The sequence below is a fragment of the Budorcas taxicolor genome, chromosome 14 (assembly GCF_023091745.1).
Source record: "Budorcas taxicolor isolate Tak-1 chromosome 14, Takin1.1, whole genome shotgun sequence".
Taxonomy (NCBI): Eukaryota; Metazoa; Chordata; class Mammalia; order Artiodactyla; family Bovidae; genus Budorcas; species Budorcas taxicolor.
Window position 1 is genome coordinate 68,464,815 of NC_068923.1, and position 18,928 is coordinate 68,483,742.

Sequence of the window (18,928 nt, forward strand, 5' to 3'; positions counted from 1 at the left end):
TTTTCATGGCCCAGGCACTCACATGGGCATGAGATCCAGAATGCAGACTCTCAACTGTCATACCACTTTTTATCTCAGTGGTTCAAGTGTTGGAGTCATTTCTCTCCCCGTTTCTACATACCTAGATCTATCAAGTCTATGGATTCTATTTCAAATATATCTCTTTCTATTTTCACTGCTATTTCCCTCAATGTATTAGGCCTTTGCAGTATTACTCAGATTATCTCACTCATATCATTCAGCACTCTCCTAACTAATGTCTTTGACTTTGGTCTAATCTTTTGCCAACTGAAAACTGATCATCCTCAAGCATAAATGCAACTATAATACACCTTGCCTTGCAGTCTTCCAGTGACTTTTCATAGCCTTTAGAATATTGTCCAAATTCTCAGTATCCTGCGAAAGTGTTAGCCACTCAATCTTGTGTCTGGCTCTTTGCGACCCCATGGACTGCGGCCTGCCAGGCTCCTCTATCCATGGAATTTTCCAGGCAAGAATACTGGAGTGGGTTGCCATTCCCTTCTCCAGAGGATCTTCCTGACCCAGAGATAGAACCTGCGTCTCCTCCATTGCAGGCAGATTCTTCACAATCTGAGCCACCAGGGAAGCCTTCTCAGTATCCTAGGCTAAGACTTCATTCCTGGTTGTCTCCACTTTTGTTGCTCTGCCTTAATGAGCTACTTCAGTTCTTTGGACCAATCCTGTTCTTTCTGGACTCCTGGCCTTCACCTCTGTGGTTACCTTTGCATAAGTCACCTTCTTTCCCTTCTTCACCTAGACAGCTTCCATTAATTTCCATCATCCATTCAGTTTAGGAATTTTCTTTTCCAGACAGCCTTTTTGATGCTCATCTTTCCCCAGAACTATCTGGATCAGGTAACACTAATCTGTGCTTTCCCTCATGGTAACACTTGTTCCTTTATGATGTTAGTGATCGGTTTACTTTCATGGTTTTCCTATTAGACTGCGATATTTTTGTGAGTGGGAACTCCTGTTCATTTTTATATCCCAGTGCCTAACTCAGTGCCTGACATACAGTAGGTTTTCAACTGACTCATAAAGAGCAGATGCAAATCTGTCCCTGTTAGTCACTTAGTCATGTCTGACTCCTTGTGACCCCATGGACTGTAGTCCACCAGGCTCCTCTGTCCATGGGATTTTGCGGGCAAGAATACTGGAGTGGATTGCCATTTCCTTCTCCAGGGGATCTTCCTGACCCAGGGACTGAACCTTAATCCCACTATTTTCCCATTTCATATAATAATGAACTTGAAGGGATTGTGAAAATTGAACAAAGCCATCCTTAATTCCAGGATAATACCTCCACTGTCTACTGCACAGTTGGTTTATACAAAAGTATTGACTCGATTGCTCTTAATTTCTTCAGAGACATGCCTAATGGATTTGTAAAGAAACTCCTGGTGGTACATTCTAGCGCTTTATAATATCTAGTTAAATATTTCTTCTGTAAATTCATCTTGAATTCGAGTCCCTTTCTATCTTTTCCCCATAGAACAAAACTGTCTCCGTGCACTCTTCTCTTACTGTTCCCAAAGATTTTTCTACATGCATAGTATTGTAAATGTTTGTCAGGCAGAATCAGTCACCGAGGGAACTCTCACCAGAGGAACCATGGCAGGATGTCAGTCCTGCACATGGGGGCTTTAGTCACTTGACTCTACAAATGATCTTTAAAGATCCATGGGGTGCTCTCCATTTCCTCTGCCTCTTTCCTTTCTCACTCTCCCAATGGTGCCACCACTCTCCTTGTTTTCCCAGCTAAGAGCTGCTGCCTGCAGAGAGGATGCTGAATTCTCCCATAGTCATAAAGCCCCATAAAACTCAAACAACAAAGGCACAGAATGGAAAGGCATAGGAAGCTTTACTTACTTGCAGCTAATTTATAATTATGCTCAGGCAATCTATCCAAGGGATATAGATTTTGGCTAAAAGTCACCTGTGATGTTTATAAAAGATTGCACTATTTTCTTTTCCAAAATAACATTATCTATTTTTATTGCAACTAAATATGGATGCCAGGTGCTTTACATTATTCATCCTATTCCATGAGCACATGCATTTAGCTTTGTTTAATCTTCAGAGCTAATTCAATTTTTAGTTTATTCAAGTTCTTTTTAGGTGCCTCCCATGCAGCTCTGGAGAGCTGTGTCTGACTCTAGCATCAAGGCCATGACTATCCAGATTTAGGTAAGTCCACTGATTTATTTAACTGAAACTTCTCACTCTCCCTGGCTCATTTGTCTTTCTTTACTTTCCCTTGTAACTGGAATCACCTGCTACAAATATGCCTTTGGCCCTCTAGCTGTTTCAAGAGGGGGGAATTGTGGGTTTTTTTTTAATCTCTAGCAAAGAACCCACCCCTCTTCTAGCCTCTTAAATGCAGTCATTGTTCCAGAACTTGGATTTTGTCCATCTGTCCTTCCCTTTAAAAAAATTCACCTCTAGTCAGAGTCGGAAGCAAGGTGGTGGAGTATGAAGATTCTGAGCTCACCCCCTCCCAGGGATGCTCCACAACTACACACACAGCAACCGTCTCTGAAGGCAACCTGAAGACGAGAAGAAAAGCTTCCCTACAACTCAGGACATAAGGAAAGGGCCACGCTGAGATGGGTAGGAGGGGCCAAGATGCGGTCTAGTTAGAACCCCCACTCTCAGGGCAGTGATCTACAAATGGGAGAGATATCACTTTCATGGAGAACCCCTTCCCCAACCCTGAGGAGAGAGGGGTCTGAGCTTTTCCTTGGGCTCCCCAGCCCCAGGGGTCCTGCACTGGGAAGATGATCCCCCTCATAACATCTAGCTTTGAAACCCAGAGGGGCTTATGTCCAGGAGAGCTGGAGGGCTGTGGGAAAACTGAGATTTCACTCTTGCAGGGTTTGCCCATAAATCTGCTCCCTCTGAGTCCCAGCACACAGGTAGCAGCTTGAAAAGAACCTGGGCACACACAGAGGAGATCACTGACATAAAGACAGGTGCCAGAGGCACAGGGTTCTGCTGGCACTTTCTCTGGAGACGAAAGCACTGGTGGGTCCCAAGTTTCTTTCACTCTCTTTCACCTAGCTGGCTCAGGGCTGGCACGCGCCATGTCTGTCCCACTTCATCAACCGAGCGAAAGTCGTGTACCCTATCCTGGTGTTCCCTGGGACCCATCTCACTCAACCCACCTGTCCCATCTGGCCCCTCCAAAGGGGCTCTTGTCCCCACTACCTATTACTCAGCCTTAAGAAAGAATGATACCTTGCCATTTGTAATATGTGGATGGACCAGAGGGTAAATACATGCTAAGTAAAGTAAGTGGGACAGAGAGACAAATACTGTATGATTTCACTTACACAGGCACACCTCAGAGTAATTGTGAGCTTGGTTCCAGACCATGGCAATAAAGGGTATATCACAATAAAGTGAGTTACATGTATTTTTTGGTTTCTCAGGGCATATAAAAGTTATGTTTACACTATACTGTGGTCTATTAAGTGCATAAAAGCATTTTGTCTAAAAGAAAGCAATATATATACCTTAATTAATTCTTTATTGCTAAAAAATGCTATCAACAATACAGTGTTGCCACAAAATTTCAATTTGCAAAAATGGCAATACCTATGAATTGCGATAAAATGCACTGTGTTTGTATGTGAAATCTAAAGAAAACAGACAATAAAATAAAATAAAAACAAACTCATAGATAACAAAGAACAAACTGGTGGTTAGCAAGAGATAGGGTGATGGGGTGATGGGTGAAATAAGTAAAGAGGATTAAGAAGTATATATTTCTAGTTATAAAAATAAATGTCATGGAGATAATTACAATAATAACTTTGTATGGTGACAGAAGTTACTAGACTTGTAGTGGTGATCAATTCATAATGTATGTAAATGTTGAATCACTTATGCTGTACACTTGAAATGAATATAATTTTAACTGTAGTTCAATAAAAAGAATAGAAAGGAAGAAAGTGAAGTTGCTCAGTCATGTCTGACTCTGCGACCACACGGAGTGTAGCCTACCAGGCTCCTCTGTCCATGGGATTCTCCAGGCAAGAATACTGGAGTAGGTTGCCACTTCCTTCTCCAGGAGATCTTCCCAACCCAGGGATTGAACCTGGGTCTCCTGCATTGTAGGCAGACGCTTTACTGTCTGAGCCACCAGGCAAATATACAAATAAATTCAATCCTAGTCATACTTTCTTTCTATTATTCTACTGGTTTGTAAATGCACATATCTGTTCCTGACTACTCACTTAGAGTATAACTTTTTCCAAATCCTAAATACTTAGAATCTAAAATTTCCATATCTTTATTGTAAGCTAAAGATTCCTGACAATGTTTTTTAACATCTGTCCTTTAAGATTTCTTTCAACAAAGCACACAATCTGGTGGGAGAGACATGTGAACAATGACTCCAGCAAATTGGTGCATGCAGGTCCTCATCAGAACTGTTACTTCCAATTCACCCTCTCACAGATCAGCTTTCAGAGCAGACTTTCCTTCCCTCCAGGGGCAGGGATTGGTGCTTGTCCCTTTGTCTGTAGCCCTCTGTTCTTGCACCTGTTTGGAATGCTTGCAGCAGGGAGAGTATGTATACCGGCTTGAGGGCAGGAGAGAGTGTGGCCAGATAAAGGACACTGCTTGTGAAAGGGTATGCTGGGGACAGAAAGGGGAGGAGCTTGAGGAAGTAAGCGAGGGGCAGAATTTAGCTGTCCCAGTGTGCTGTGATAACACCTTGGATGTAAACCTATAGGGAATGAGGGTATAGTGATGATATCTAGTGTGTGTTTTAGCTCATTCTAGTAGCACCCTGGGGGCTGAATTGCAAAAGGGCAACCAAGAGGCAGGGGAGTGGTTAGGAAGGAAGCTTATGCAATGGTTTGGCCAGGCAGATAGACTGGCCTCCTGGTCTCCAGTGCAGAGAGGACATGATGAGGCTGGAATTAGGGAAACAGCATTAGAGAGAAGGTGGGTGCTGGGGGGATTTCAGAGGAAAAAAATTCCAGGTGTGATGACTTGAGGAAAGCAGACTTGTGGAAATTTATGCAAGAGGAGGGCATTTACGGCCCAGAAGAAGGGAACTGGTGATGGCCCTGTACATGGCTGGAAGTGAAAGTTGCTGTGTCGTGTCCAACTCTGCAACCCCATGGACTATACTGTTCATGGAATTCTCCAGGCCAGAATACTGGGTAAACTTTCCCATCTCCAGGGGATCTTCCCAACCCAGGGATTGAGCCCAGGTCTCCCGCATTGCAGGCAGAGTCTTTACCAGCTGAAACGAATACCGGAGTGGGTAGCCTATCCCTTCTCCAGGGGATCTTCCGGATCCAGGAATTGAACTGGGTCTCCTGCATTGCAGGCAGATTCCTTACCAACTGAGCTGTCAGGGACATGGATAGGCAGCAGTTAACGAGGGAAGGGAAACTCCGAAGCTGCCCCCTGTGGAATGTGACTCCCTTGGTGCTGTTCACCAGCCTGATGGGGAACTTGGGAAGGCAGGTGGCAGTGGGGGCCCTGTGCTTGGCTTTCTGGCCTCACTGATCCAGTCCCAGCTTGCAGGTCCTCCACATTTATTTCCCATAAACTTTTGGCACACATCTAGCTAACTGCATTACTACTCCTCAGACAGAGCATGCTTTATAATACAATTCTGGGCTTATTCTCCCATTGATAATACCATCAGATCCTTCTCATCTCCCTCCTTTATCTGGAATGACCTCTTTCTGCTCAGTCTCTTTAATGTGGCCCAAACCTCCAGCTCCAGGAAACCCTTACTGATCTCTCCTTTGATTTGTCTCTTACTCTATGGTTGAAAGGGAGCAGGTGAGCTGGGTTAAAATCTTGGCTTTGACACAACTGGCACATCACTTTGTATTCCTATGCCTCCAAATCCTCTTTTACAGTTAGTTCCTACTCAGGATTCTGGTGATGATATATTGAATTAGTACATATAAACTTAATGTGCTTCCTGTATTTCTCTCTGGGCATAGAGCAGAAGACTGAGAAATACTTACTAATTTGATCTTATGAATATCCTGTTAGGTGAGCCTGGAAGATCCATCTACTATAACCTCTAAACTTTGTCTTCTTCAGGAATGAATTACTAGTCTAAAATTTTTGCTATTTCATGAATAAGGTGGGGATAAACAATATTCTAATTATGACATATAATTTAAGTATAGTAAATAAGAATTATGGAATGCTTAGTATGTACTAGGTATTTCCTCACAGCAACCCTATGAGTGGGTATCGTTAGTATCCCATGTTACCCTTGGACAAACAAGTATTATGAAGTAAAATAACTTATCCAAGTTACAGAGACAGGAAGTAGAATTGAACTTACATTTTTCTGACTCCAGAGATCATGCTGGACTCTGCCTTTGGGTAGATGTTCAACCTATGGGATTCTTTGCTCTAACTGCAGCCTGAACTGGGACCTTGAGCTTTTCAGAGAGGTGGGAGGTATTGAGAGTGGGGAGGGTTTTACAGGTTGGAAAAATTACACCAGCACGGTTGCAAAGTTAAATGAGCTTGGTATACATGGGAGAATGTAGTGGACACACCTGCAGCTCTGAGGAAGGAATAAATATAGGTAAAGGCCATTCTTCCTCTTGTATTCTGTGCCATGCTTCCTAACACCACTGTCTGTCCACTCATTCCAGCTGAAAATCTGGGACTTGATTTAGGAACTTCTTCCTTTGTCATTTGATAAATTAGTAGTTAAATCCCACTGATTTTGCTCTTATACATCCATCTTAGCCTTCTCTACTATTTACATCTTAGTGCAAGTCTTTGCTTTCTTGCTTGGATTACAAAAGTGTCATTTTTGTTTCCCAGGTTATGGGCTGGATTCATTGTAAAATTTCATGAATGAAGTTTCCAAAAGTCAAATCCAGTTTGCCACTGTCCTTGTTAGAGTCCTTCAGTGGTTCCCTGGTGCCTTAGGACCAAATTTAGATATTTTCAGTGACACGCAGGGTCTTCCAAAGTCTTACCCTGGGCTCTGTTTGACCACATAAATGACTAATCCTGCTGGTTTCATGTCAGCCTGGTGACTGCCTGCTTGTTTTTCAAAAGTGCAGTGACTCTTCTCTGTTGGGGGTGCTGTTCTCCAGCATCATGTGCGGTGTTCACCACTCCTTGTGTCTCTTCTGCACATTGTATAGCCTAACTTTGTATTTTCCTACTGTTTCGTTCAACTTTTTAAAAAGTTATAGTTGATGTATAATATTATATAAGCTACAGGAGTACCATATAGTGATTCACAATTTTAAAGGTAGCAGAGACATCACTTTGCCAACAAAAGTCTGCAAATCAAAGCTATGGTTTTTCTGGTAGTCATGTACAGATGTGAAAGTTGGACCATAAAGAAGGCTGAGGACTGAAGAACTGATGCTTTTGAACTGTGGTGCTGGAGAAGACTCTTGGACAGCTAGGAGATCAAACCAATCAATCCTAAAGGAAATCAACCCTGAATATTCATTGGGAGGACTGATGCTGAAGGTGAAGCTCTAGTACTTTGGCCATCTGATGTGAAGAGCTGACTCATTGGAAAATACCCTGACACTGGGAAAGACTGAAGGCAAGAAGAGGAGGGGGCGACAGAGGATGAGATGGCTGGTTGGAATCATCGACTCAGCGGACATGAGTGTGAGCAAACTCTGGGAGATGGTGAAGGACAGGGAAGCCTGGTGTGCTGCAGTCCATGGAATCACATAGAGTTGGACACAACTAAGTGACTGAACAACAACAGTTATTATAAAGTATCATCTATATTCCTGTGATGTACAATAGCTTTGTAGATTATTTTATACACAGTAGTCTGTGCCTCTTAATCCCCTAATCCTAACTGGCCCCCCTTCCTTTCCTCCCACCACTGGTAACTGCTAGTTTGTTCTCTGTGTCTGTTTCTTTTTTTTGTTATATTCACTAGTTTGTTTTATTTTTTAGATTCCACATATAAGTGGTATCATACAGTATCTGTCTTTCTCTGACATATTTACTTAGCATAATACTCTCCAAGTCTATCCATGTTGTTGCAAACTGCAAAATTTCATTCTTTTTCATGGCCAAGCAGTAGTCCCTTGTATAGATGTACCATATCCTCTTTATCTATTCAGCTGCGGATAGATGCTTAGGTTGCTTCCATTTATTAGCAATTGTAAATAATGCTTCTATGAACATTAGGCTACATATATATTTTCAAATTAGTGTTTTTATTTTTTCACACCTGTCAGAATGGCTATCATCAAAAAGACTACAAATAACAAATGTTGGCAAGGATGGAAAGAAAAGGAAACCCTCGTGCACTGTTGGTGGGAATGCATGTTGGCACAGCCACAGTGGAAAACAGTATGGCGGTTTCTCAATAAACTAAAAATAGAGGTATTATATGATCCACTCCTGGTTACATACCTGAAAAATCAAAAATACCACTCAAACTGCTTTTGAATTGTGATACAGAAAGTTCCACAAGACAGCGACTATTATTTGTTCTCCAGAGTAATGCCTGGCATGAGATTGGTGCTCAGTAATTGTTCATCGAATTAAAGAAATAATGGCTGAACAAAGCAAGGAAAAAGATGAAAAGGTCAGATTTTAAAGGGCTTTGAAAGCCAGTCAGGGGAAATTGGGGGCATTTCTCTTTGAAATAAGATGATGTGTGCAAATTGTTTTTGGAAAATTAGTCACAGAGGAGCACTCAGATAGATTTATTCTCATCTTAGTACTTCTGCTCACATTGTTTCCTTCCCTACATTGCCATCCCTCTGCATCTCTGCATATTCCATCCAGTGTAGTTCTCTTATTGGGAAGGATATTTGAAAGGCTTGTTGGAAAGCCAACAGGATTTTGTACAAAAAGTAAATTATGATTTGCATATGCCATGTTTCTAAGTCGGCCTGTTCTGTCTGAAAGTGGGGAAATCATCCTCAAATTCTTATCTAGCAACAAACTCACTATTATACTATCTGGTTGCTAGTTTTGCTATTTTATAATGCAAAAGACAGTCAATAAAAGAAAATAAATTTTAATTAAAACCAGAGAAGGATATGGAATGGCAAGCAATACTTTTTCAGGGAGCAAAATAGAGTGCTGGACTTGACTTAGTCTCAACTATGCATGTATGTACTCTTTTCAGTTCAGTTCAGTTCATTTCAGTCGCTCAGTCGTGTCCGAAAACAACAGAATGGGAAAGACTAGAGATTTCTTCAAGAAAATTAGAGATACCAAGGGAACATTTCATGCAAAGATGGGCTTGATAAAGAGCAGAAATGGTATGGACCTAACAGAAGCACAAGATATTAAGAAGAGGTGGCAAGAATACACAGAAGAACTGGACAAAAATGATCTTCACGACCCAGATAATCATGACGGTGTGATCACTCACCTAGAGCCAGACATCCTGGAATGTGAAGTCAAGTGGGCCTTAGAAAGCATCACTATGAACAAAGCTAGTGGAGGGGATGGAATTCCAGTTGAGCTATTTCAAATCCTGAAAGATGATGCTGTGAAAGTGCTGCACTCAATACACCAGCAAATTTGGAAAACTCAGCAGTGGCCACAGGACTAGAAAAGGTCAGTTTTCATTCCAATCCCAAAGAAAGGCAATGCCAAAGAATGCTCAAACTACCGCACAATTGCACTCATCTCACATGCTAGTAAAGTAATGCTCAAAATTCCCCAAGCCAGGCTTCAGCAATACGTGAACCATGAACTTCCAGATGTTCAAGCTGGTTTTAGAAAAGGCAGAGGAACCAGAGATCAAATTCCCAACATCTGCTGGATCATCAAAAAAGCAAGAGAGTTCCAGAAAAACATCTATTTCTGCTTTATTGACTATGCCAAAGCCTTTGACTGTCTGGATCACAAGAAACTGTGGACAATTCTGAGAGAGATGGGAATACCAGACCACCTGACCTGCCTCTTAAGAAACTGCTCTGCAGGTCAGGAAGCAACAGTTAGAACTGGACATGGAACAACAGACTGGTTCCAAATGGGAAAAGGAGTACGTCAAGGCTGTCTATTGTCACCCTGCTTATTTAACTTCTGTGCAGAGTACATCATGTACTCTTTTACAATTCATTTATTATGTATGACACACATGCACACACACACAGAAATGTATTGCTCAATATTTAACAGTTGGCTCTCCACAAAAAAGGGAGGGGCCCTGAAATGTCATATTTGCTGATTTCTACAATACTAGTACTCCAATCATGACCAATTTTAAGCAACCAGTATGAAGTCACTGAATGTAGATTTGCGAAGAAATGCTAGCCACCCACTCTTGCAAAGCCTGTATTCCCTGGCTGCAACACATGACCTGCCATATATTCTTTGGGGAGAGCTGCATGCCAAGTTCAGTGCTGAGGGCACTGGGAATAAGGGCCCCACCCTTACAGACGTTAGTGGCAATGGGAAGACCAACAGGTAACAATTATGATACATGAGAATTACTAAACCAGAAGTAAATACAAAGTACTGTGGAAACAGGTAGAATACCTAACATAATGATTATAGCTAGGCATTCAGTTATATAGATCTGCCTGAGAAATGCAGGGAAGGCTTGATGGGGTGCATGGGAGGGCTGCCATTTGATCTGAGACTTGGAAGAGAGTTGGGAGCTTGCCAGATGAAATGTTTTCCAGCTGAGAGAAAGTAGCAAGTTCAGAGAACTACAAATAATTCAGTACTGCTGGGATATAAAGTATACATTAGGCAAGCCATAAGCGATGAAGTTAAAAACATATAAAGGAGTCAGGATCACATGTGTTATGCGAAGAGGTTTAAACTCTAGGCTTCAGGGAACTACAAAAAGCATTTTGATAACATATTTGTGTATTAGAGAAACCTCCTGGTGAGCAGTGTGCAGGATGACCTAGGAGATGGTGGAATGGGAGAGGCTTCGTGTCCTGAAATGGAGCAGATGAGAAATGGTAAACTAGGGCAATGGTCGGGTGATGGAGTAGGTCAAACATGAGAGTTTAGGAGCTAGAATCACTAGCATCTGGTTATCACTTGGGGTGGGTAGATAGGACAGAAAAGTACTATAAGGCCTCCTAGATTTGCGGTCTGGGAATCTAAAATAGGAAAGAAGAAAAGGGATATGGATTTATGAAGGAAATAAATGGATTTAGATTTAGTCATATTGGATTTGATGTACTTGCATGATGTCCAAAAACCAGTTAGGTTTTATGGGTCAGATGTCTTTGCAAGAGCTGTGTCCTGGGCTCTCATAGGTGGGAGTTGTAACCTTGGGTGTGGATGTAAGTAGGTGGAGTGACAAAGGTCAGGGCTGGGAAAGAGCAACCACAGTCCAGTTCAGGCTTCCCTCCACAGACAATGCACTTCCATTGTCCCACTTCAATGATACTAGACTATTCTCTCCCTGAACGTGCCCACCCTCCCCCTATTAACTCCTCTCTCAGTTGAACTTTCTTCCTTTCTTCTCTGTTCTCCTTATTGCTGCTTTGAGACATTCCACTCATCTTCACAGGCCCAGATCAATGCCATGTACTCCACGGAGCCTTCCTCCACTCTTTCCCAGGTTTTCTCCTCATGGATGCTGTGTCCTCTATTGTAAACCATTAATAGTCTACTCAGGATTATTTGTGCACACGGCCAATAGTGAGCTCCTTGAAGGGGAAGAGTTTGCTTTTAAATGTCCTGGTGGCCTCTATATCTAGCAGTGTTAGGTGCTTTTGGGGTTATGAATGAATATTTCATTAAACTGCAGAGGATATTGAATCTTCCCCAATATTGGACTTCCCTGGTGGCTCAGATGATAAAGAATCTGCCTGATATGCAGGAGACCCAGGTCCAATCCCTGGGTGGGGAAGATCCCCTGGAGAAGGGAACGGCAACTCACTCCAGTATTCTTGCCTGGAGAATTCCATGGACAGAGGAGCCTGGTGGGCTACAGTACACAGGCTTTCAGAGTCAGACATGATTGAGCGACTAACACTTTCACTGTTTTCACTTTTCTTTGAATATAAAAATGATCTACCATAAAATTCAGCTTAATGTTGACCTAGCTTTGACTTTTCACCTTTCACCTTCCCCTAACTCATAACCAAAGTAAAGGAGACTAAGAACATGGTTACAGCCCAGCCTTCATCTGTATGGAACTTGGACTGTCTGCAACTTGAAGAATTCACAAGAGAATGCATAAAGAAATATAATTTTTTATTTTCAAGGTTAGCTGATTTTAAGGGGCTTTTTGGTATATGGTCAAATTGAGAATTCTGTAGGAGTGCAGGTTTTTCTTTTTTGTAGGCATATAGAAAAATTTATTTTTCTCTACCAGTGAAATTATAACTCGAAGCTGCAAGTATAAAATTGGGAATAAACAATGTGTGTTCATCTAACCAAAGGGCACAAAACATGAAACTGTAGGGCACTTTCACTGAGGCAATTTATGGCAGATGGAGTTTTCCCTTATATAGGATGTGAATTAGAAAATGGAACACTTTTCTTTAATAATAAAAAAATAAGATGGCACACTAGATATCTGTGTGCTTAGTGGCAAAAATTGCACCCCCCCATCTTAGAAATCTTTATATTATTAAGAATGTAGTTGGGCCCAGACAAATAGAGCAAATAAGACAATCAAAAATGAAAGATGGACCTGTGAGAATAGTATGAAAACAGGCCCAGTAAACTTGAGAAACCTCTGATTTAGGCCTAATGCTGAAGAGTTTAGTATGATTAATTTGCCTTTTGAGCTTAATCATTGATTAGGCTACCCACACAACTTCAGTGATTTCATGTCTGCAAATGTCAGCCCTGTTGCCACTATTACGCCTTTTTGTGTTCTGTTTTTCTTGTTCAGGGTTTCTTCTTTAAAAAGGTAAGAGTTGGAGGGAGGCAGGGGAGAAGAGACACATTTAAGCCCCTTTTCTATCCAAGTTCATCATTTTCCACGAGCACATCCTACTCAGATTGCTCAGTCAGAGTCGGAGTCAGGAGGCTGCCGGGGGCGTGGAGGTCACTGAGAAGGACAGGGCTGCGGGAAGGACAGCTGATGGTACAGGTGAGGAGAGACAAAACCATGGGTTTTGTCTGATGCCTCTCATTTGATTCAAGTCACTCCATGAGGCATTGTTAGTTTCATTTTATTAATGAGAAAACTGAGGCTGAGAAAAACTGACTCACAATCTTATCCTTTTTTTTTTTTTTTTTACTCTGTGCTATCCTTGGGAATATTAATTTCAACATTTTGTGTAAAAGCAGCATGTAAGGTTATGTATCTACGAAGTGAAGCGAAGTGAAGTTGCTCAGTCGTGTCCAACTTTTCATGACCCCATGGACTGTAGCCTGCCAGGCTCCTCTATCCATGGGATTTTCCAGGCAAGAATATTGGCGTGGGTTGCCATTTTCTTCTCCAGGGGCTCTTCCCAATCCAGGGATTGAACCCGGGTCTTCAGTCTGCCTGCAATACAGGAGACCTGGGTTCGATCCCTGGGTCGGGAAGATCTTGTGGAGAAGGAAATGGCAACCCACTCCAGTATTCTTGCCTGGAGAATCCCACGGACAGAGGAACTTGGTGGGCTACAGCCCATGGGATTGCAAGAGTCGGACACGACTTGGCGACTAAACCACCCACCACCACTTCCACATTGCAGGAGGGTTCTTTACCAGCTGAACCACAAGGGAAGCCCAAGAATACTGAAGTGGGTAGCCTATCCCTTCTCCAGGGGGTCTTCCCTGCCCAGAAATTGAACCCAGGCCTCCTGCATTGCAGGCAGATTCTTTACCAACTGAGCTATCAGGGAATCAGCAGTATATCAGCTATATATATATATCTATATGTTGACTATAATGATATAAAAGAAAATCAAGCAAAAACATGAGAAAAATATTACTAAATGCTAATATACTCTGGTTTTGAGAGGTAGGATACAGGATGCTTTTTTTCTTATGCCTTGTGTTCTATGTTTTCCATAATACGATTGCTTTTCAATCATCAGCAGCAATAACAGCAACAACAGCAACAAATAAAGGGCGTGTATTTCTTTAAAAGGAAGACTGCTTTTGTCTCTTGGGTTACCAACACTCCTCTTGGGAAGGTAGAAGGCTGTTAAGAAATTTACAGAAACAAAGACCATTTGGCCTTTTAAAAACTTGTCCAGTCAAACAAAACCCATAATGAAAAATTTGTCACAAACTCTTGGAGTTTCTATTCAGACTATGTTACACAGTTTCCCACTAGCTATACTGTTTTAAAAAAAAGTACATTAGAGTGACTCAACTGAAAATGAAACTGGTAGCCTGATCTATAAAATAGTCTACATATCTCTGTGTCCTATGGAAAGCAAATATTTGAATTGAATGTGTTTATTCACAGTGTTGTCCTTTAGCAAGATACTGCTGTGTCTCCACAATGCCAAAAGATCCAATCAGTTCTTCAGCCAATGATAAAGACATTTTATCTATACAGTGTTGAACACTTGAATTGACTGAACAGAGAGAGATCTTTTGGTATTGTGTAGATGGAGCTGAAATGTGACAAATGGGATCCTTTAAACTGTGGCTCCAGCATCAAAACAACCAATTGTAAAACAAAAGATTTAGTCAATCAGGTAATTCTTTTGTCTACACAATTCCAAGCTATTATTTAGAGTAATTTGTTTTATTGACTTGACCAAATATTTAGGTGAATCTGAATAACAGAAAGAAAGAAGATTCTGGCCTGAGTTTTCTGCATCCGAAATATAAGTTAAAAGTAAACAAATCAGCAAACACAAACCTCACACACTTGTCCCTCACATATAAATATTCTTTATATTTCCTCTAAAATGTAGTTCTCCTAAGCTCTACACACTTTAATTACTTGGTTAGAAAGACCTGGTCCAGATAGAATATTTATTAAAATGTAAATTCAACTTGCCCCAAAGAAAAAACATGCAGAGAAAATAGTAGAATCAATCCTGGGGCTAGAGGAGGTGGAGGTTAGAATCTTTTCAAGATTTAAGAAAAGACCCATTTCAGAAGAGGAAAAAGCCAGACCAAAGGGTCATTGATTTTGGACAAAACTGACTGCCCTTCATGGCTCTCATTCCATTCATCGGGAGACACCTCTGTTCTAGATTCAGAACCGCCGAGTTGTCCCCTCTTCACCCTTTGTATCTGACATGTTCACATCTCACCTCCTCTTTCTTTGAAACTCCTCTCTGGTTCACACTTTACTTTAAATTCTCCTGATAGAGAATCTTGCTACAATACTTCATGCCTAAATTACTACCAACAGCTTCAAGAGTGGTCCTTCTTCAAAAGTAGAGGCAGAGTCTCAGCCTCCAACCCTGCCTCGTCCACAGCTGTCAGATTTATTGTCCCCAAAACCACTTTCCTCACCACTGCTTCCTGCTCCCCACTCACACTCTTGGTTGCTCCTGCACTGAGTTCAAACGTCTTCCTTTGCCTGTTATTTGGGATCCTCCACAGCCCTTTCTCTCATTCTTCTCTCTCTCTTTCTCTCTCACAGATACACATATACACTAGCAATCCAATCTTACTTTCTGCTGTTCCTTCAAAGACTTCATTTTAATCAACCAAATCACTGCTGAGTGTGCTTAGTTGCTCAGTCATGTCTGACTCTTTGCAGCCCTATGGACTGTAAACTGCCAGGCTCCTCTGTCCATGGGGATTGTCCAGGCAAGAACTGGAGTGGGTTGCCGTGCCCTCCTCCAGGGGATCTTCCCAATCCAGGGATTGAACTCAGGACTCTCGCATTATAGGCAGATTCTTTACCATTTGAGCCACCAGGGAACCAAATCACTACATACTATAAAAATTCCCCCATAGTACCCTGTCCTGGTCCCCTCTCCAAATCCATACCATTCTCTTTCCAGCCATATCCTCATGACAACCCTAAATGCTCTGAACACTATTCCAAATGCCCTAATTATTAAAAGTTCGAGAAGTTGCCAAATCCTATACACACCTGTTCAACCAATGTTCTTTGTTTAAATGGTGCAAGTATAGTTTAAAGAATAAATCTTTCCCTTACAGTTGCCAACATATTAACAGATCCAGAATGAGGCTAATTAAACACTCAGATGAACCAACTTTAGGTGTCCTTCATCAGGTATTTCATTGAACCCTCACACCAATCCTGGTTGCTATTTATCCTCGTGCTTAAAGATGAGGACACTGAGGCTCAGAGAGTTCTGCTTACCCAGGGTCATACATCAAGATTATTAGAACTCTAGAATTTTAAAGCCCAGGGTTTTTTGGAGCCTTTGGCTTTTTGTTTTACCACTCGGCCTCTATGAGGACAGCCTATCTGTTAACAGCTTTGAAATATGAGTGTGAACATGTAACACAATTAGCAATTTAAAGCACATTATTAATGCTGATAGGTACTAATGACTGTAATTGAAAGGGAAGACATTAGACCAGACAAACAATTTTTTAGAATTTATAACAAGAATATAAATGAGTCTAATGAATGAATTTACTTCCTGACCTTCTTTGCTGCAGACATTAACCCATGTTTAGTCTCTAATTGAGATGTACATATTCTTTACTCTCTTATTGTATTTGTTAATGTTTGCCTTGGCAGATGGCCAACAGACCTCTCTAAGTTTCCCTTAATCAAGTTTTGGGTAATAGATGGCCAAATATACCTTGTATTAGGTAGCACTGCTAGATCCAAAGCAACAGAAATCTAAGAGCTGGCAATAGTATCTCAAGTCTTCCCTTTTATCATCTAGGCACCTTTAATAATAAATGTTATATAAATCAAATGTCATGATATCATTTAAAATGTTGTATATATTTCTTTTTAGTGATGGTTCATTATTCATTTCATGCATGCCTAAAACACCACTATTTATTAGTAACTTACTTCACTATGTGCCCAACATTCAATACAATTCTTCATATTTCAGCAAATCCAGAGATTAGGAAGTGATAGTATGAATGATTCATCTGCATACTTTAAAAAGTACACTCAGTTTTCTGTTTATGTACATAGGAAGAACTAAATTCCTACAGGATCAAAAAAAAAAAAAAGGAAAGAAAATTCAACCTATTTGAATGAGCAAGTCTTGCTGATCACCTGTTCTTTTTCCTGTTTAACAAAGAAAGAAAAGGATCTGAAAGCCAAGTTCCTAGATGACTTAGGTGTGTAACTATAGGTAAGTGTGCACATGATATAAAGTATTCCTGCAACTGTCTTACAAACTACACCTACTGAAACACAGTTACACTTCACTCATATAAAACCGCTGTTCAACCCTAACCACCTGACCATTCAGGTGATGTGAAACACAGCTGTGCTAAATAGGAAAAAGACGTGTGAAAAATGCAATCATTCTTTGTCACAAATAAGCCTGGTGTTAGCCTTTTTATCAGAATACTTCCTGAGCAGAGTCCACTGGGAGCCTGTACACGCCAGGACATTCTGTAGGGAGCTGAAGGAGAAAGTGACAGAATCTTTCCCCACTAAGACTGAAGAAGAAAAAAAAAAAAAAGAGTCCAGGAACCCCTCTCAGTTTCAGTATTGTTTTGACTCATCTTTTCTCAAACTACCTTGTCAAATATTTTTCAGACAATAGAGTTCTTCAAAATATGCAGCTGCTACCTATAGAAGCCAGAAATGGCCTAAATATATTGATAACATTTCTCAGAGAGGCACACCATTTTAAAGGTAGAATTCAAGGGTTTCAGTTTATATTCCCTTATATTTTATTTAATAGCACACAAACTGGTACCTGCTGGTGTGCTGTCAACACTTCCCATCTATTTTTAGATCCTCGGTTGTTTTGGAGATGGATTTAATATGTAAAGCAGAGGCTTACACCAGTGAAATGTTTGTATGATTGTGTTTTAGTTTTGCCATCAGCTAAGTAGGGCAAAGTTGATCCTATCTCACAAGGAACTCTCTCCCACATTTCCTCTGTGAACTCGGAGGCTCAGATTTGCTTACCTGCTTCCTTGAAGATACTGTGCTGTTGAAATATCTATTAGAGGTCTTTGAATTCAAATTCTTATTCTGATGGGTCGAGTCATTTTTCCATGTGTTAGAGTTTTCTTTAGGATCTGAAGGAATGGGACTTAAGAAGAGGATCCTAGCTATGAATCCGTAGAGGACAGTGGCTAGGATCATTGGCACAACATAAAAGACACCAAAGTCCATTAGGTAAATAGGTGAGTAGTAATTCCTGGAGATCTTGTAGCCACAGGACACTACAATAGCATCTTTATAGGTGCTAATATTGAGATCCAGCAGGAAGAACCAGAGCATACAGTAAATGGATGTGAAAGCCCAGACAAAGATGATTATCTTTTTGGCTCTGGAAAATGTGCAGAGAAACTGGGCTTTGATGGGGTGACAGATTGCTATGTACCGCTCAATGGTAAAGGCTGTGATTGAGCAAGAGGATGCATTAATGCCCAAGTACTGGAGGTAAGTAATGCAGAGGCATCCAACGTAGCCATAGACCCAGGAACCGTAGATGCTGTCCGTTATGTTGGGGAGGCCTGCGGCCACCAGGACCATGAGATCAGCTACTGCTAGACTCACCAGGTAGCAGTTTGTGGGGGTCCTCATGTGCTTGGTCCTCATGACCACCAGGACTACCATGATGTTGCCCACGATGCCCAGACCACAGATGATGAGCACAAGTAAGATGGTGACCACTTGGTATTCGAGGGCCACCACAGCTCGCGGCTGAAGCTGCGTTTGGTTCAGTTCACTTCCTGTCTCGTTCTCCATCTTTAGTGGCTTGAGGCTTCTCTGGAACACTTCTCAACACATCTTCCTTCCGCTGCCCTGCCTTTACCACACTGGGTCTCTCCCCCTGTGAAGAGTTATAGTCCATATTCATTCACAGTATCACAATCACTTACAGGTAATTCTCATGTTCTCTCACTTCACCTCCCATTTTTCTGCAGTAATAGGGCTCATCTGTACTCC

At 41.4% G+C, this 18,928-nt stretch overlaps 1 protein-coding gene across 1 annotated transcript in view; it reads right to left on the reverse strand.

Annotated features, from left to right (window-relative positions):
- TRHR (thyrotropin releasing hormone receptor) overlaps positions 1 to 18,727 on the reverse strand; it is a 45,776-nt gene extending 27,049 nt beyond the window's left edge. The window contains exon 1 of the mRNA XM_052652018.1: positions 17,939 to 18,727. Coding sequence (XP_052507978.1) covers positions 17,939 to 18,727 — 789 coding nt within the window. The remainder of the gene's footprint in view (positions 1 to 17,938) is intronic.
- Between the last annotated feature and the right edge of the window lie 201 nt (positions 18,728 to 18,928).